Source organism: Lucilia sericata, unplaced genomic scaffold (assembly GCF_015586225.1).
Source record: "Lucilia sericata isolate MDLA Ls3-8-SP2 unplaced genomic scaffold, ASM1558622v1 Contig000219F_arrow, whole genome shotgun sequence".
NCBI lineage: Eukaryota > Metazoa > Arthropoda > Insecta > Diptera > Calliphoridae > Lucilia > Lucilia sericata.
The window spans coordinates 264,321-285,866 of record NW_023994247.1 but is presented as its reverse complement, the minus strand read 5'-3'; the positions used below and the strand labels follow the sequence as shown (position 1 = coordinate 285,866).

General features: G+C 30.6%; 1 protein-coding gene across 2 annotated transcripts in view; it reads left to right on the top strand.

Annotated features, from left to right (window-relative positions):
• The first annotated feature begins 16,851 nt into the window (after nt 1-16,851).
• LOC119602297 (paired box protein Pax-6) overlaps nt 16,852-21,546 on the top strand; it is a 70,951-nt gene continuing 66,256 nt past the window's right edge. The window contains exon 1 of one of the 2 annotated variants that reach the window (XM_037953729.1): nt 16,852-18,536. In XM_037953729.1, coding sequence (XP_037809657.1) covers nt 18,286-18,536 — 251 coding nt within the window. In that variant the 5' untranslated portion in view covers nt 16,852-18,285. The remainder of the gene's footprint in view (nt 18,537-21,546) is intronic. The other variant, XM_037953727.1, reaches the window with a different exon arrangement.

Here is a 21,546-nt window from a genome sequence, read left to right as displayed (position 1 = left end):
TTTTTGCAATTAGAAAATTTAGTAGGACATTATTACCTATGATAAAAATATTTCGGAAAATATTACAAATTATGTTTTCAAATACATTCTGTACGGAGACTTATTTGATTCAGTGTACATATATTTTTTTTTGGAAAAAATCAGAAAATTAAAAATTTTTATTTTGTGGTTTATACGCTTGAACTAGAATATATTATTGGTGCTAATCATAACCGACTATGCTTTTGGAAATCGCTATTTAAAGAAGATTTGTTAATGTAAAATCCACTATGCAATTATTGGTACAATTAATGGTAAAAAGTACAAATTTTTAAATTTGTGATCACAATTTGTTCTTATTGTTTTTACCCAAACCCAACTGTAGTATGCAGATGAATGCGTGTAAACAAGTTATGAAAACGATTTTCAATAGCAGTGGGCTAGCTGGCTTACATAATAAGAAGCCCTGCCAGCAATTCAACTAACTTTAAATGCATTAAAAGCCGACTTTTCCATCAACTAGTTACGGTTGATTCATGGATTATATTTAATGGAGCCAACTGAATATTTTAACATGGAGAGATCCAACGCAGTAGACAATTGTCCGACTTTGCATGACTTTTCAACTAACTTAAAATTAGTTACTTAAAAATGAGCTTAAAGTTAATTCTTTATTAACTAACTTAAAGTTAGTTGCGGAAAAGTAAACTAATAGTTTTCTTTTGTATAACCTACTGTATTAATTAAATGCATGTAAGATTAAAAACATATAGTTACAATTTATTTTACTATTAGTTACCTAAATTACACTTCGCTTTAATTAAAGATTCTATTAAATTTTTTTTCTTTTTTAATAATTATGCAAAACTTGTTAAAAACGAAGAAATCTGAATGAAAATTAGTTCCAGTGCTTATTCTTGAAGCTATTTATCAAGTTCATTAGATCCACTAAGTAGTTGAAAACACTGTGGAAGTAGTAAAATTTGTCAAGTTTATGTAATATGAACAGCATTTTCAAGTCGTGATAGTAGTTCTGCAGAGGAACTAATAATAACACCGGTATCCATTAAATTATGAATGAGTTGTTAAATATTTCCACGATTCCCATTGATACAAATGTAAAATAAATTTCAAAATGTTATGTGTAATGTTAACTATTAATGTATTATATTTACAGTATCAATCATTATTTAACCTTTTATAGTTAATTTTTCCAATTAACTGACTCTAATATTACAATGTATACAAGAAAATGACAAAAATATATAAAAAATCCCATATAATAAAGAATCATGTGAAAACATGTCGAAACAAAATCAATGTTGTTGTATGCTTCAAGATACAAGAACAAAAGTGTAGGATGCCTTGACGCGTAGAATGCTTAAAGTAGATCTACTTTTTACTTTTATAAGCGGCGCACGAACATGTCACCTGATTTTGACAATTTATATTCTATTTTGTATTTATCAATTTTAATAAACTAAAACGAGTTAAATTGTGAAAATATATATAAAAAAACGCGAAGTTCTTTATAAACAAAGCAAAAAATTGACGCTTAAGAAGCGTTGCATGTAACTTGATGCGTAGGATGCAAAGAAGGTATGGAAAGCACGCAATGCTTTGACGCGAAAACGCGTGGTGTGGGCCTCCAGCTTTATGTTGCCAAATACCAAATTTCGGGATAGCTCTGTATTACATTGTAGTTAGCAAAGAGTCAGTCTGTAAATGTTAACTAGAAGTGAATTTTTCACGTAGTCGACTACAAAATTGCTGGCAGGGAAGTATTCGCTACACTCTGTTTCTTTTCCTTTAACAAATTCACATACATTCTTGCTACTCTCACATATGTACATACATACTTATCTATGCTTCTATGAAGAAATGTTAACGAATTACACACCAATTGTAATTTTGAATGTATATACTACATATTATTATACACCCTATCTCTGTCTCACCAATGGTGAGTTTGATTTTTATGAATATATGTGTGTGCGTGCGTGTTTATTCTTGTGATTTGTAAATATTGTGCCATTTCATTTCACTATATTACAATGAACTATTGTATAGTAAAAAGAGAAAGAGAGATGGCTGTACAATCGTAATGCGTGCGTTCATTCGTGCGCGTATACTCTGATGATGTCTGGAAAAATTTATTTTTGTTTTGTTTTTTTTTGTTATTTATAATGGTTGGTTGGTTTGTGGGTTGTATTTTTATTTAAGAAATTTATTTACTTGTGTGAATGTGTGCATTAATTTTGTGTCAATTTATGTACATTTGTATGTAAATTGTGTGAGTTTTAATACGTTTCTTGCTTAAGAGTTCTTTAACTGCTGCTTTTCCTTCTTTTTTTTGTGTAACAATTCACAAACATTTTGTTTTTTTTTTTTCTTTTCATTTGTAATGTACAAATATATTTTTTCATTGCATACACTCTTGGGCATACGACTACGTTATGTATGTATGTATGAATTTAATAGATATAAATTTTTTTAAATATATATTTACTACTCGGAGATATCTCTGATAATGACGGAGGACCATTCCGAAATTAAATCTAAAAGACTGAATTTATTAATCAATACTATTTAAAAACTAACTTGTAGTTTCCTTTACAATATATTTTTACTAGATTTTTGTACCCGGCGTTTTAAGTGGTTTCATAACATTGTACTTAAGTATTCTTCCAATCAGAGTAAAATAAAAAAAAAACTGTATTATGTCCATAGATCAATTTCAAAAAATTTTCAACATTCGGAAATATAAAATTTCGTTGACTTAAATAACATAACATTTACGAAATTAAAAAATTTCACTCCTTTACCCCTCACTAAGAGATTAATTCACAAATTTTTTTTTGCCAAATTATAAAGCTACAACTCAAATATATTTGCATCAGATCTATAGAAAGAAAGAGCATGAAAAAATTCCAAAATTGTAATTATAAAACTATTTAGTTAAAACTAAAATATACATATTTTTTTAGGAGAAAGAATAATTATTGACTTTAAGCATAAAGCGTAAATTTTTCCCTTTCTTTTTTATGCTTCAAAAAATACTGAAGGTGTCCTTATGAAGAAACTCCTTACAATTTTTTGTGATCTTATAAAGCAGTGACGGTTTTTATTGAAGTTTTCTAGCACACGTGATAGGGTAAGAAAATTCTGCTGACGCTAAGTTGATACACTTACACTATAGGTTTATTTCTTCTTCTTATAATGAGCAATATCAGTTGGTTTGCTCTCAACTTGAAAAACAAAATCAAATCAGTTGCTGATCAGCACTTTTCAAAGCAAGGTCTGTGCGCGACTTTTTTTTAAATACATACAGAAATACAACTACAAAATTTTGAGAAAGTCCAATTAATGTAGGAGAACATGAGAGAACAGTTGATAATTTTTTATATATAGACCGGGGTTGGCAAATAGAATTTTCAAATTGTACAAAACAGCATTAACAATTGTACTTTTTTGATTCCATTTGTACCAAATCATTTTTTTTTTTTTTTTTGGAAATTATGTATCAATATGAAGCACTCTCAAAATTAACAGTTCATCTGTATCTATGGGCTAGATTAGTCATTGAACTAGTAAATAAACAAGTCCATTTTGTCATCAGATTGGTCCATACACTAATAGGGAGTCTATAGACTCCCTATGGACTACACAATATGGACTACTCTATAGACTAGAGAATATACTAGTCTATAGATTATAATATTATATATTAGTCCAAAGGCAGATATATAGATATGTCTATAAACTAGATAATAGAATTGCTTATAGACTATACTCTAAATACTAGATAATAGGATAGACGGTAAATAACGCAAAGGCTACTTCATAGACTAGTCCCTAGACTAATTTATAGACCAGACCATAGAAATTTCATTAGACTACGCCAAAGTATAGTAAAATGTACTTTAAAACTATTCAAAATAGCACTAAAAATACCCTTAAAATTATTTAAAATCGGATAAAATAAGTCCTAAATAAATAATTGTGGAAAATTATTACTCTGCTTGTCAGGTTGTAAGTTCTTTCAGGTTTCTAAACAATATGAGAGAATATAAACAAGAATTTTATTTTTCCTCTTAAGAATTTATCGAAGGACTTCCTACCTTTGAACTTTATGTCAGAAGTACAATTTTAGATTATTATTTCAGTAAGAAAATTAATTTCAAATTGTACAAAATGGGTCACTGGTGTACCATTGTACTTTTGAAGCTTGAATTGTACCAAAAAAAAGTACAATAGTACCAATTTTGCCAACCCTGATATAGACTTCGATATACTATGTGAGTTATATATTTGTGAGTTAGCATATACGTTATAGCCGACATCGGCAGAGCGTAAAATTTTCTTGCCTCACTAATACCACTTCAGTTTTTGTTTTTGCATTCATTGCACTGAAAGAAAAGTTTGTAACATTTTCTAGTGCTGTATAGTTTACAGCAGTGTTGCCCATACACACACTGTTACACATTCATTTGTATTGGTAAAGCAGCAGAGAACAAAATGTAACCCAAAATAAAACTGTACTAATAAAATGACTGCTTACTAAAAAGTATATTCAAACTGTCAAATTGATATTATGGATTTTGACAGACAGCGTACATTAAAGTTCATATATAAAAAACTATCAGCTGTGCTCTCTCATTCACCTACATAAATTCGGCTTTCTCAAAATTTTGTTGTTGTATTTCTGTGTGGATTTTAAAAAAGTTGCGTACAGATCTTACTTCGACAAATGCTGATCAGCAACTGAGTTGATTTTGTTTTGCAAGTTGAGAGATAATCAACTAGCACATGCTCAAATAAGAAAATACACAAGTAAGCTTATAGTGTAGGTGAGTCAACGCAACGTCAGCAGAATATTCTTGCCCTATCTCGCGTGATAGGGAATAGTGATTTTGGGCACCATTGGTTTACAGTATACTCTATATGAATTGACACAAAAGCGTTACATTTTGGATTTTGTATGAATATATTTTTGGAAAAACTAAAGCATAAACTATTATTTTTGTTAATTGCATCGGAAATGCAATCGGAAATGCATTTGCAATTTAAGATATAAGTGGACCCTAACATATACTTCGTGCAGTTAAAACTAAATAAATAATGGAAGATTTTAAGAAATTTAACAAATAATGGATTGTTATGTGTATAAAAATATCCTCCATGATGTTTTGCACTCATATGAAGTGCTCTAAATGTCAATTAAATGAAAATATTATCAGGGCATTCACAGAAATCGGCTTATATGTCAGGAAATAACATAGTATATTACATTTATTTAGGAATTTGTGTCGATGATTAAACATTTTTAAAATTTTCATTATTTAACTCATTCACTCAGAAAAAATAACATTCGGCAAACAGGAACCTATCTTCATGTTTAACACCAGAGATTTCTCTGTGTGTATCTCAATCAAAAAACTTCAAAATTAAGAGAATGACGTACGTACGTGTGAATGAGAAAAACCAGAGAGCTCTTATGGTTGCTCTTCGCGTATGTCTGCTTTATAGTTTGTAGTCGTTATATTAGTATACTTTTATTTTGAATTGAATTCTGTTCCCTGCTGCTTTACCTACACAAATAGCTATGGTAGTATGTGTTTGAGCACCACTGAGCTACAAATTAAATTCCATTGAATTTGAACAATATTTATAAAAGGTACCAACACCAAAAATACTACCCATACCTCTCTTCAAAAATCGATGTTGAAAATTTGAGTCCTGTAGAACATTTATTAAGAAAAATCATGTCAGGGTGGAACCTTTCCCTCTTTAATGATGTTTTGCAAAGACATTTTTGAAAAACACATTTTTTTGACCGATTACGGAAATATATTATTAAAAAATTACATATTTCTCAAATTTCATAAAAGTACAAAAAAATTTCCAAACGAACACTGAACTTCTTTTTTTCCTCTTTTCCCCCTAAGGGTGGACTTTCGAAATATAATATTTCTGAGACTCTAAAACTCATCGTCTAAAATATTTTAGCTTTAGAAGAAAAAAATCAGACTTAAAACACAGAAGTACTAATATTTCCCGTTCTTTTTCGAGATAGAATTGTATGTAAAGTACCAAAAAAGTTCCGTTTTTGTCCATCCATAAATATATTTATTTATATTATTTATTTATTCATTGAAGTAGTTTGAATTGTCTGAAAATATGACTTTATTGAGTCCTTTTTTACCTATATACCCCCTAAGGGTGGGGTTTGTAAATATACATTGAGATTATAAAAATCTAAGTCTATTATATTTTGTCTTTAGAATAGAAAAAAAGAACCCCGTATTTTCATAAAAAACACTTTTCAAAGAAACAGTTTTAAAAAAATTTAAGTCAAATATTATTATTTTCATTTTTTAATACATTTAAAAAAATTAGGGGAAAATTAAGTGCCAAATATTATTTTTATTTTATCTTATTCTTAAATTTTTTGATATATATCCCACACGCATCCCATTATGGGACTTTAAAGACATCGATTTTTAAATTTTGGGTCACTTGACACGAAATGCCCCATATGTATGTACGTACGTACGTACGTAGTATGTATGTATGTATGTATGTATGTATGTATGTATGTATGTATGTATGTATGTATGTATGTATGTATGTATGTATGTATGTATGTATGTATGTATGTATGTATGTATGTATGTATGTATGTATGTATGTATGTATGTATGTATGTATGTATGTATGTATGTATGTATGTATGTATGTATGTATGTATGTATGTATGTATGTATGTATGTATGTATGTATGTATGTATGTATGTATGTATGTATGTATGTATGTATGTATGTATGTATGTATGTATGTATGTATGTATGTATGTATGTATGTATGTATGTATGGTATGTATGTATGTATGTATGTATGTATGTATGTATGTATGTATGTATGTATGTATGTATGTATGTATGTATGTATGTATGTATGTATGTTGTTTTCATTGGCGTATTGTGTATTTCTTGATGATATAAATAAATAAAATCAATTAAGAATTTATAATCGGCGATCAAAAGGCCTATGGTTCACTTGCACCATCTAATAAAACTGAAGGCAGCAATCAGACTACATGCTACTCCGAGAATACCAACAAGACTAAACTGCGTAACAAATACTGCCCTTCTGGACGTCGGGATCTCAGTCTACACTGAAGCCTCAATAACTATTACGGTAACTATTACGGGAATTATCTTCGATGAGAGCATTATCTTCGACGAGAACATTCGAGAAACTTTCACCTTTAACATCTACAAAAATAAAGTCGATATGTATTCTAAGTTGTATTTACTACTGTCCTAACGTATTCGTAATTCTGTCGATATATGAAGTTGACAACAAATGTACAATTAACACGATTGACGAAACGGATAGAGAAAATCAGAACTTTAGTGGCACAATTATAACCACTTGTTCGTTAAGTTTTCTAATTCTAAGTGAGAACACTAGTCACTGTGATATTGGATGCATATTACATTGTATAAGCTTCTTCCATAATCTGGACTATCTCAAGGTTGCTTCAATAATAAAATAAATAAAATCAATTAAGAATTTATAATCGGCGATCAAAAGGCCTATGGTTCACTTGCACCATCTAATAAAAACTGAAGGCAGCAATCAGACTACATGCTACTCCGAGAATACCAACAAGACTAAACTGCGTAACAAATACTGCCCTTCTGGACGTCGGGATCTCAGTCTACACTGAAGCCTCAATAACTATTACGGTAACTATTACGGGAATTATCTTCGATGAGAGCATTATCTTCGACGAGAACATTCGAGAAACTTTCACCTTTAACATCTACAAAAATAAAGTCGATATGTTTTCTAAGTTGTATTTACTACTGTCCTAACGTATTCGTAATTCTGTCGATATATGAAGTTGACAACAAATGTACAATTAACACGATTGACGAAACGGATAGAGAAAATCAGAACTTTAGTGGCACAATTATAACCACTTGTTCGTTAAGTTTTCTAATTCTAAGTGAGAACACTAGTCACTGTGATATTGGATGCATATTACATTGTATAAGCTTCTTCCATAATTTGGACTATCTCAAGGTTGCTTCAATAATAAATCTAATAAAAATTTTTAGAAGTACCTTATGTTTCCCTCTGGATTTTATTATTCTCGCTAACTGAAGATCTCACTACATAACCAAACCTTTACATGGACGACGTATCAAAAACCATTGCACACATTTGAGCAATACCAGTAATAAAAGTAAAGAAAATATATTATCCATGGACACTATGACACTTTTTGATGTGTCATAACGTCCATGGACATCATGTCACTGTATATTATGACACGCCACGGTCTCAATGTACTAAATGCGATAAAAATAACCAAGTTAGAGTGCTATATTCGTGTATGTCGAGTCATAAATACCCTCCAATGTTTCGTCGATTATTTCCATTGGTCCCAGGTGGCACTATGTAAATAAATCCCATGCCATAATCGTGTTTTACTGTCTCCTTGCGATGGTGCCTTTGATTTCTCTTATTCCTCTTCTTCGTAGACAGCCAATTTGACCGAATCGACGCATTATGCCACCTTTGTAAATTTATCATCCAAAATTTGTAGACTCATCTTCCGGATCATGTAGATAAGAACGCCAATTCTGCTGATTAATAAATATGTCAGCTGGATAGTAACCCAAAGCACGCTCTTAAAAACGTGAAATTTTCTAAGTGAGCAGAATTTTCTATTTTTATATTGTTACCAGTGTCCAGTTCAAAGTCCATAATACACAGTCTTCTTTATATTTTGAAGATTCATCGTTTTGCTTTTGTGGATAAAAACACCTATACTGGGGAATAATTGATTTCTCCGCGGGATGCTGACCAAAAGCACATGTCAAGAATCGTGAAAATGGCTTAACTGACAATATTTCTCATTGATAAAATGATCAGCCCAAAGTACTGACATCAATCCAGTTGAGATTTTGTGATGGACCCTGAAGATATATTTGGACAATCAGGGTGCTTTATGTATACCGATATCTTCTTTTATTAATTAGAAATGTATGCGTTTACGTGGATATCTGAAGTGGAGCTATGACCAATTATCGGCCGATACAGGTCTACGTTGGTAATATCGATTATTTTCATATTATAAACATATCTGGTGTGATACCGATTTTTTTGGAGGGAGTTATTAATGATAAATATATACCTTTGTATGGGTGCTATGGGAAATTTTGGTTCGATTGTTATAATTTTGAACACAAATGAACCTTGGGTTAAAATAAAATGTGACAAAATTCATTGAATTATCGTCAGTAAATTCTGAGAAAACTAATTTTCAATAATTTTCAATATCACACTGCTTAGGACAATAATAAATATTTTCAGTGAATTTGTCTGATTTAATGTATGTATTTAATTAAATGTATGTAAAAATTTTAAAAACCCATAGTTTTTCCAAAAAATGCCCTTAAATATTGTTGATGTTCTCACCGAAAATTAAAATTTAGATTATTCAAAATTTTGTATACCCTCCATCAGTGGTGATAGAGGGTATATATAAGTTTGTCATTCCGTGTGTAACACCAAGAAATATTTATCTGAGACCCAAGAAAGTATATATTCCGGGTCCTTATAAATTTCTGAGTCGATTTAGCTATGTCCGTCTGCCTCAAACATGCACACGTTAAAACTAAGCAATAGAAATCAGACAAATTCACTGAAAATATTTATTATTGTTCTAAGCAGTGTGATATTGAAAATTATTGAAAATTAGTTTTCTCAGAATCTACTGACGATAATTCAATGAATTTTGTCACACTTTATTTTAACCCAAGGTTCATTTGTGTTCAAAATTATAACTCAATTATTTAACTCAAAATACCATCTAGCTTGTATTTTATTTCAATTTTTTAAGCCCCATTTTCTCTCCCGCCTTGTGTTAGATATTTAATCAGGACTTTCATAATGTATCAATATACTACACAAAATTTCATAAGCTTTTAATTAATATACATATAAAACTTTTTGATTTTTTTTGGATATAGAACAAATATTCGGTATATATGAAATACTAACACAATTTCTCTTATTTACTGTTGTGCTTCCTTTGTAAATAACGTTTCGAATGTATTAATAATTGCTTTAGCCATTTTAGCCACAATTTGCAATGAATTCAGCCATTTTTGGTCTCCAAACGTTGGTGTGAACGTACCTTAACAATTTTTTATTGTTAGTACATTGCTATAACATTGTTAGATCAAGTGTTGCCAGTGCCTCTCGCATCGAGAATTTCTCGCATGAAACAGTGAAATTGAAGAAAAAACAATGTGAATTGAAACAAAATATCATATCTCACATGCAATTGTTCCTGTAATTTCTATTTGTGAGAACTATCTGTCATTTAAAGGCTCAGTTAGTCTGAAAGTTCCGTAACGATTCCGTTCTGTGACGTTCCGTTAACTGTTTCTTTGTAGTTAGTTTCTACGTAAGAACGTAGCAGCTGGTTTTAAGAATAAGCTAAAAAAGCAACTCTGATTTTTTGTAACAAAAATCAGAGTGGATTTTCTTTCTTTGTGTTTAAAGCTAGATTAATTAATATAAATAAATTAATATTATTATATAATTATTACATAATTAAAATAATTATAAAAAGTAAAAATATTATCGAAACACATTTTTTTATTTTCTTTCTTGGTCTTTTCTTTTTTTTCTAATGGCGTTTATGTTGAAAGTAATGTCAACTTTTATGTTTTCTTACACATATGTCAGAGTTTTTTCTCTCTCACTTTTTATACCCACCATCAAAAAAGATGGGGGGTATATTGATTTTCTCATTCCGTTTGTAACACATCGAAATATTGGTCATAGACCCACAAAAGTATATATATTCTGGGTCCTCATTAAATTCTAAGACGATCTAGCCATGTCTGTCCGTCCGTCCGTCTGTCTGTCTGTTGAAAGCACGATAGAGTCCCAATGGAAAGAGCTAGAGGGTTGAAATTTCTCATAAATATTATAGGTAAGGTTTGTTTGGTATTGAAAATGGGCAATATCGGTCCACGTTTTCGGATAGCCCCCATACAAGTGGCCCCTTGAAAAGCAGCATTAACAGCCATAACTTGTTTAAAAATACGAATACAGCGATGAAATTCGAAATAAGTAAGTTTCATAGAAGTCAAAATCTATCTAAAAAATTTTATGAGGATCGGTCCATGATTGACTCTACCCCCCATATAAGGTCCCCTTCAGAAAATGACTGCATCGCTCATTAATGGCTTAAAAATACGAGTGTAGCGATGAAATTCGACACAAATAAATTTAATACGAACCAAATTCTGTTTACCAAATTTTATGAGGATCGACCCATAATTGACCCTACCCCCCTATATAAGGTCCCCTTCAGAAAATTACTTTAACGCTTATAACTGGCCTAAAAAATACGAGTATATAGATGAAATTCGACATAAGTAAGTTTCATTCGAGTCAAACGAGGTTTGATGGTGGGTATATAAGATTCGGCATGGCTCTTACTTGTTAATTTTCGTTTGTAACACATCGAAATATTGGTCATAGACCCACAAAAGTATATATATTCTGGGTCCTCATTAAATTCCAAGACGATCTAGCTATGTCCGTCCGTCTGGCTGTCTGTCTGTTGAAAGCACGATAGAGTCCGAATAGAAAGAGCTAGAGGGTTAAAATTTCGCACAAATATTTCTTATAGGTAAGGTTTGTTTGGTATTGAAAATGGGCAATATCGGTCCACGTTTTCGGATAGCCCCCATACAAGTGGTTCCTCGAAAAGCAGCTTTAACAGCCATAACTTGTTTAAAAATACGAATATAGCGATGAAATTCGACATAAGTAAGTTTCTTGTGATCCCAAATTACTATGCAAAATTTTATGACGATCGGTCCATAATTTATCCTACCCTCCCATATAAGGTCCCCTTCAGAAAATGATTTTAACGCTCATTACTGGCTTAAAAATACTAGTATATAGATGAAATTCGACATAAGTAAGTTTCATACGAGTCAAAATCTATCTAAAAAATTTTATGAGGATCGGTCCATGATTGACCCTACCCCCCATATAAGGTGCCCTTCAGAAAATGACTGCAACGCTCATTAATGGCTTAAAAATACGAGTGTAGCGATGAAATTCGACACAAATAAATTTAATACGAACCAAATTCTGTCTACTAAATTTACCCCCCGATATAAGGTCCCCTTCAGAAAATTACTTTATCGCTTATAACTGGCCTAAAAATACGAGTATATAGATAAAATTCGACATAAGTGATTTTCATTCGAGTCAAACGAGGTTTGATGGTGGGTATATAAGATTCGGCCTAGCCGAATATAACACTCTTACTTGTTCTTTTTAATTTTAAACTTCATAATATTTAGTATGATAATTTTTTTAATAAATATTTACTAATTTAAGAAGTACTTTAATTTTAATGTTTAATTATACCCTCCACCACCATCAGTGGTGATAAAGGGCATATTATATAAGTTTGCCATTCCGTGTGTAACACCAAGATATATTCATTTGAGACCCAACAAAGTATAAATATTCTGGGTGGTTATCAAATTCTAAGTCGATCTAACTATGTCCGTCTGTCTGTCTGGTTAAAACACGCTCACGTTAAAACTAAGCAAATTAAATCAACCAAATTCACTGAAAATATTCATTGTTGTCCTAAGAAGTTTGGTATTGAAAGTCAGACTACCTCGAAAAAATTAAGATTTTTTCGTAATTCTTAAGTCGTTTTCTCAAAAACTACAAAAGGTAATTCGATGAATTTTGTAACACGTTATATAAGGATTAGTTATGTTGAAAATCAAAACAATCGAGTTAAAACTTCCCGTAACCCCCATACAAAGGCACATATTTCCGGAAATATATTTATTGTTAATAACTTCCTCAAATATGTCAGTTTCAACTCAAAATTTTGCACATGTAAATATAATATAAACAGAAATCATACTGCTAACGTTGGTTTGTATCGGTCCACAATTGGTCATAGCTCCCATATAAAGCCCACTTCCTAAAATCACTAAAACGCACGTATTTCACTGAGAAATAAAGCTATCGAGATAAAATTCGAGTTGAATATGTTTTGTGTACATACAAATCATTCTATTAATTGTTTCCGTATTGGTCCATTATTGGTCATAGCTCCCATATAAGGTCCACTTTCGAAAATCAATCAAACGAGCATATTTCATTGACAAATAAAGCTATCGATGTACAATTCGGCACGAATATATTTTGTGCATGTATTAATCCATATAAGGTCAACTTCTGAAAATCACTTAAAGGCACATACAATTTTATTAACTAATAAAGCTATCGATGTAAAATTTTTATATTTTTTCTTTTTCATTTTATTTATTCCTTATTGAATCTTTCTTATATAGAAATTTACAATAAGTATTAAAATCTTAACCTAAACTATGGTCCATAATTGGTCACAACTCTCATATAAGGACCATTTCCGAAAATAAATTAAATGCACAATTTCATTGACAATTTAATTTAAACATGAATTCTATAAAAAAAATTAAAAAGTACTGATGTTTTTATAATTAATCAAGATTAAAATTAAAAAAGTACGTGGGCATAAACTTTGATTAATTTCTATATTTTTTATTTATTTAAATTTCGTTTATAAATTTTTTTGGCAATTTTTGATTTCTTCTTTTTATTTTTATGTTTTGACAGCTGTTTTATTGGAAACATTTTCCAATAAAAACGTAATTCGTGTTGCCTCTTCTCACTTTAAGTTACAGAAACACTTTTTACTCACAAATCGAGAAACGATGGAAATATTGGACCGATCGGAAAAAGCTTTCACAGTAATATTTCTGTATATAAGAGTAATACTTGTACCAAATTTTATATGAATATCTTATTTTAGTAATGAGTTAGGTGCGTTTAAGTGATTTTCGGGAGGGGACCTTGTATGGGACCCATCGTGAAAAAATTTTAAAATAACATTTCTGTATACAAAGGTAATATGTGTGCCAATGCGATCTTGAAATTTTTTTCTTTGGATGAATTCTACTGACATAAAACTTTAATTTATAAAATGTTGTGAAGATATCGACATTCAAACGGAAGTTATTAACAAAAAACTCATTTTCCGGAAACATGTACATTTGTATGGGAGGTATATGAAATTGTGGACCGATTTCGCCAATTTTTAACAAGAATAAAGCACTTGTAAAGCATGGAGTTATATTGCACAGTTTTTGTGTAAATTACATTAGAATATGTAAAAAAAGCTTAATTTTCTGGGTGTTTTTTCAAATTTATAACTTTTTCTGATGTGAAGCGATTTTGTTCATTTTCAACACCAAACTGCCTAGGACAATAATAAGTAGATATTTTGGGTGAATTTCGTTCATTTCTGTTGCTTCGTGTTAGCGTAAGAATGTTTTATACAGACAGACAGTCATAAGGTCCAAGAATTGTTGGGTCTCAGATGAATATTTCTGGGTGTTACACACGGAATGACTAAGTTATATATACCCTCTAGCAACACTGATGGTGGTGGAGGGTATAAAAATAATATATATTTGTGCGTGGCCGAACATATGATACTCTGCAGCAGTAAGATTAATTTAATAAATCATTTATGTTGAATTATACTTTAGTTCCGATACATTTAAAACATTTATTGACGAAAATCTAATTTCCAGAAAGAGGGGATTGGGTCAAATATTGATCGATCCCTATAAAATTTGGTGGATTCATTTATGTACATTAAATTTATTATGCTTTCATCGCGAAATAAGTATTCAAGTAATTTTCTGGGATGATGGCTAGGGTCAAATGAATTCCAACCATAATGAAATTTGACAGGATTATAAAAAAATATAAAACAGCGTTTTTTCAAGATACAGGTATACTTAACATAATTATGAGCTCAAAAGCTCGAGTGGAGGTGTTCAGTTGTATGGGGTCTAAGTGATGCATTCCATGCTTTCCATCTGTATGAATAGCATTAATCTGCGGACGATGAAAATGCAACAGGCAACGTTTGACTCTGCGCTTTATTTATATGTAGTTATGGAGAATATCAGGCTTATTGGGAACTGTCGTTGGCGTAAAACAAGTAGAAGATCTGGATTTATTAGTGCTAGGTCAATTCATGTCGTGTTTCCTTCAGCACTGCCTAAGAGAATAGTTTCACAAATACGATTTTTTATAGCTTTATGACTTGTAATCATGTGCCGTTCCATAGTCCATTCTTAAATTTAAATTGCGAAGAAGCATAACAACTGCTCCTACCTTGATAATTACTTTGTGAGGCGGCAAATCTGATGGCAAAAGGCTGTTTAAAAATTTGAACATACCCTTTTCAAAATGTGTAATGTGTAAAATTTGAAAGTGACCAGAGACCTTAATATTTTAAAGATGTTCTGTTAGGATGTGGAACCAAAGGAAAACAATTGCGAAAATCTCCTCCTAGCAATAATACCTTCCCTCAAATGGGTAATCATTTTGCAATTAAGTTTTTAATAATTTATCAACAGCATTAAGTGCGTAACTTAGTGCCATTGTTGCCTCGTCCCAAATAATGGTTTTGCTATTTTAATCTGATTTGTAGCAATTGAGTTTGCCCTCATAATTATGTTAAATAAGTACAACTTTTCACTTACCAGACCCCGTTTTTTCATTTGCGTCCCCGCCCTAACAGCGGATATAAGTTCAATGTTCATCTTCTCCTCATATAACAGGCATGCCAATTTAATCTTCCTAGGTACTTGAGGGCCTTCCAAATCAGTTAATATGTAAAAAAAACAACATTTCGGCGGAATCCCCGGATAGTTGGTAATATGCTAGCTTATCAGATTGGGTGTTGTGGTTTCGATACTCTGGTCTGCTTAACTACAACAGACGTATGGTCATCGTCACCCTGCTAGGTAAGTTAGGTAAGAAAAAATTTGTAATTGTATTGTATTAGATAAATAATAAAACATTTTGCCACGCTCATTTTTTTCTTAATTCGCCGTCCATAGTCCAAAAATTGTTATTCTAACTATGTACTTTATGGTATGCTTTAAAGGACTTCTAAATTAGCTGAAATTAAAGATAACGCAATTTTACCACGCCACTTTTCCTCTCAATTCTTCGCCCGTAGTCCAAAAATTAGATCCGCTATATTCCATTGTTAGTACTATATGCAAGGCAATGTTCGGCATCCTTTGTCTTTTTTTTGTTAATTCTCCTCTCACATGTCAAAAATAAAAAAAATCCGGCTACGTTAGGATTTGTCCTAGTTATTTTACTATATTTTGCGTGAAATAAAAAAATTTAAATAACAATAAAATAAGCTATTTTCTTCGCTATATTAAATTTTCTTCGCTATACAAATTGCAAATGTTTTAAAAACTTAAAGAAAAGAATGTTGTACATACATAGTGTTCAAAACCTTAATCAAATGCTCCGTACTGTAGGCATGTAAAAACACACATTAATATAAACACACGTACTAGTTGTTTTTTTTCTCTCTCTCTCTTTTTTTATTGTATATTAATATAAGTTTGTGTGAATTTTTGCTTTTGTAGGCAGCCATTCATGCTTGCTTATTCGTTCGAGCATGCACATGCAGCTCTTTTTTTATTTACTGCTTTGGTTTTCCATTTGTGTGTATATGTATGTATGTAAGTTGGTTGGTTGTTGGTTGGTATGAATGTATGTTTGTTTGTTTGACTGTAGCTGAGTAAGATGTTGTTGTTGTTGTTCCATTCATCGTCTTATTTTCTGGGCTGAATTTTATAGCTATATCCAACGCTGTTTTTGTTTGTGTATGTGTGTGATTTTTTGTTGGCTTTTACGTTGTTTAGTTATTTTAACCGTACTCCGGTATATGAAGTACTTTTTGGCACGTTTGTTTGGATATTTTTTCGCATGAGAGCTCATTAACGTTTCGCTTCGCTAAGTGCACTGTACACTCGCATTCATTGAAAGTTGTCGATGAGTTTTTTGTTGTGGAAAAAGTCTACAAAACAACTACACAGCAGAATAACAAAAATAAGTAAAAAAGAAGAACAAAAAACAAACAACAAGAAAACCGAAAAATCAACTGCCGCAAAACCAGAATTTAGAGTAATATTTTAATTAAAAAATGTCGTGTCTTCCGTTATAACGTAAGACTAGCGGTCAGAACACGAGTCAGTTAGTCACACACATGTGTTTTGTATGTACCACAACATCATCTATCTAGCTAGCTAGCTATTTACTGGATTTTAAACCACCGTCATCAAGTGTTGGCAAGCAGCCTGCCTGCCTCGGTTTATGTAGGAGTAAATACGTATCTGATCTCTACTAATTTGCACCGTATTCCAGGAGCACTATAAAGCAACGAACCTTATAAATTGTGTGTGTTTTTGCTCAGTTGTTTTTGCTGTTGATTTTTTATTTCATACTCATACACAGACAGACGAAGATCGACGTTCGTATTCGTCGTATGGCGTGTATTCTTCTTCTAATTTGCATTGTCGCTAATCGAGCATAAAGCACAAATTAAAGCAATTAATTAAAAAAAATCCATACAAGATAAACAACAACAAACAGGATAGTAATGTATATCAACAAAAAAACAACAAATATTGTTTGTTAATCGTTACAGAATATATAATACAAAATTTGAGCGTGTACAAAAATATAAATAAATAACAAAAATGCAAATACCAAAATTACCAAAAGTTATAAATAAAATTTCCATATTTTAAAAAGAAATAAAACCAACAAACCCGCCGTAACTCCATTATAATAATGTAGTATGTGATTGTGATTTTAAAGTTTGAAGAATAAAAATATCCCTAATTATTTATACAAAAAAAATATAAAAACGAAAGTTAAAATAAAATAAATAAAATAGTAATACAAAACAAAAAATATATATTGCAGGTATTTAAAAATGTTCTTTTTTACACATTAAACATAGAAAAAATATTTAAAAAATCGATCTTTAAAAATTTACACAGTACGAAAAACAATTTATGTATTCAGTAAATAAATTAAAATATAAAAAATATATATACCAACACATATAAACAATTTACACATACATATACGTATATCTGTGTATACATGTTTTTTTGGAGAATCAATCTCAAAACTAATTTTATAATTAAACCAAAACTAAAGAAAAAGTTTTCACTTATTGTCGCTTTTAGTCATTCCACATGTGTTAATCTCTAAACCAACAAAGTTCTATAATTAAAAAAATTACAAGAAAATAGCAAAAGTGAAATAATTTGTAAAATAAAAAAATCAGTCAAATGATGATGCTAACAACAGAACACATCATGCATGGCCATGCCTCATCGGTTAGTCAAAGTGCATTGTTTGGTTGCTCCACAGCTGGTCATAGTGGTATCAATCAACTGGGCGGTGTGTATGTCAATGGCCGACCGCTGCCGGACTCTACACGTCAAAAAATAGTTGAGCTCGCCCATTCGGGTGCTCGTCCCTGTGATATATCGCGTATTCTACAAGTTTCCAATGGCTGCGTCAGTAAAATTTTAGGCAGGTAAGTGTTTTTGATTTTGAAGAATACTTATCAAACGCTTGAAAGCTTGTTTCATTTCAACTGTTCAACTGTTATTTTCCTATTCCAGTTGATACGAAACATGCCTCGAGTGCTCAGCAAGAACAAAATGTTCTAATATTCGTGTATTTCTTTTAAAATATTTGTCAAGAAATTTCAATTAACTTATTTAACACGATTAGAAATTATGAATATGTATATTACAAATTATTTCGTGAAAATAGTTATTTAAAGCAGTAAATGGAATATATAGTAGTTTTTTATAGCTATCCAACAACAAAATAAAGGCAATACTCTACCTAAATTAAGAATATAAGAATTGTTTATTAATATGAATGGTTCCGGTTTGTTCGTTTACCAATTAAGTTTTTCACTGAAATCCCACGAAGTTCGCAAAATGTTTATCCTGAAATACTGGAAAATTTTGTGAGAATTGTTACGCTGTATTTGTATTTGATGTTCTTCTATTTGTACTTAAATATGTATATTGATTTGAAATTTTAAAATTCAGGAAAAAATATATAATAGATTGTTCCATAAACTTGTCCATAAAGAGGTCAATAAACTAGTCCATAGACTAATACAAAGATTAGTTCACAGAATATTATATAGAGCATACTAGCCAGTAGTCTAGTCAATAGGATAGTCCATAGAACAGTAAGTATAATAGTCAATATGCCAGTGATTAGGTTAGGCCATAGTGTACACAATACACTTGTAAAAAGACTAGTAAATTGAGAAGTCAATATAATAGTAAATAGCCTAGTCTTACACTTGCCCAGGTTAGTAACTAGTCAATAGATAAAGTAATTTAGTAGTTTTAATACATAAAAGGTACTCTTTTTGATAAAATGTTGTACTTTTTAAAAATTTAAACTTTTTATGCTTGTATTTAATAAAGTTTTGTCATTTGCTTTAGCAATGAGCGAAGCTAATCGCACATTCTGTCAGGAATCACATGTTTGAACTAGTATGGGACACAAAAATGACAAAATAACTAATTTTGTATCAGATTTCTCTAAAAATTTTAAAGAAATTTTAATTAATACTTAATACCTCATTTTTTCAAGAAACTCTAAAAAGTGCTATATTTTTTATTACTGGTTCCCTTTAGAAATTTGATTAAATTTATTAGTAAAACAAGTGTATACATATTTATTAATTACTTATATTTTAAAATTGTTTTCTTTTCGCAAGCAAAATAGCATTCTTATGATGTAATACATGATTGCATTTACGAAAGGGATTTTTGATTTTTCGAAAGAAGAAAAAAAAATCCCAAAATAAAAAATATTTACGAACGTTCGTAAATAAATTTCAGAAAATCTACTGTATAATACAATTTTGTCGAATTCGTAATTTTTCCTTTTCGAAACGAAATACACAATAACCCCTCAGGGCTGCCAGATATATTTGTAGAAATATCCGCAATGTAATCTATTAGAGTTTGTATCACTTTAGCAGGAAAATGTAGATATATAATTATTTGTGGAATACTACCCTGTAAAAAAATTTTTAATTTTGGTTATGAGTGATGTAGTTATTTCATACATTACTTGGCAGTGAGTAATCGTTATCAACAACATAATTTTTTTCAATTGGATTTGTAACCAATTGTCTAGAGCGTGTGTCTAATATGGAATTAGTTAATGGTTCTAATTGTTTTTTAATTTTTGTTAAAACCATTCCAAATAGCACAATCAAATAACGTGTTACCGGATAGGTAAAGATTTTGCTGAGGAAATTTTAATAATGGGAAATTATCTCCAGATTTTTACTTTTTCACAAAATGTGTAAATTTAATTTCAAACCATAAATAAATTTCTTAAACATTTTAGCACCCTTAGATCAGGCTTTTGGAAACCTATTCAAGATTTTCATACATAAATTGTGTTTCCTTTTCATAATCGATCCAATGGACATTGCTGATGGAGCAAATTGTATTTTACCGTAATGTAAATTTTCTTTTCCCAATTGTTTTAAAAGCTCCATGTCGTTTGTAAAGTTATAATAAATAATAATAAATTCGTTAGTTTGTTCGATTGGGTTTGATTGGGTAAAAAACGGCATTTTTGAAGCAAAAATTGGGAAATCGGCACTTTACTATTTTGATCCCAGCAAAAAATCTGAAATTTTTGGTAATAGCCAGTAGTTATTTCATACATTACTTGGTAATGAGTGTACATTATCATCCACATTATTTCATTTAGGTTATTACAGGTAAAGAATAAAGCAATTTGGATTTGTTATGGCTCAATTGTCTAGGTCGTTTATTTAACAAACAGGGGGTTCGTGGTTCGAGCCCTGCTGGATACTGTTTATGTTTTTCAAAATGACATTCATTTATATATTTTTGTAAAATGCCGTTCTGAAAATTACAAAAAGCAACATGTTAATGGAGCATCGAGTAAGCGGCTGGAGTGAGAAACATAGAAAACAACTGAATGCCTGGGTTCAAATCCCGGCCGAGAATTTTTTTTTGCTGGGATGTTAAAATATCGGCAAAAAACCCGATAAATCGAAAAATCTGGCAGGCCTAAAGCACACATCGGCAGAGCGTAAAATTTTCTTCCCACACTAACACTACTTCACTTTGTGTTTTTGCATTCCATGCACTGAAAGAAAAGTTTGTAAAATTTTTTAGTGTTTTTGGTGTAGTGAGTTCACTACTTTACAGTGTAATGTATTATAAATAACAAAAAAACATTAAAATTTCTGGATATTTTGTGAATAGGATTGGAAAAAATTTAAACACGACCTGTTATTTTTGAACATTGCTCTCGGAAATGCATTTATTTGCAATTTTAGATACAAAATGAATCTTAATATATATTCCATGTAAATAAAAGTAAAGAAATAATAGAAGATTTTGAAAAATGAAACAAATAATGGATCGTTAGGTGTATAAAAATATCCTCCAAGAACTTTTGCGCTCATATACAGTGCTATAAATGTCAATTAATTAAAAATATTTACAGGATAATGTTGTAAG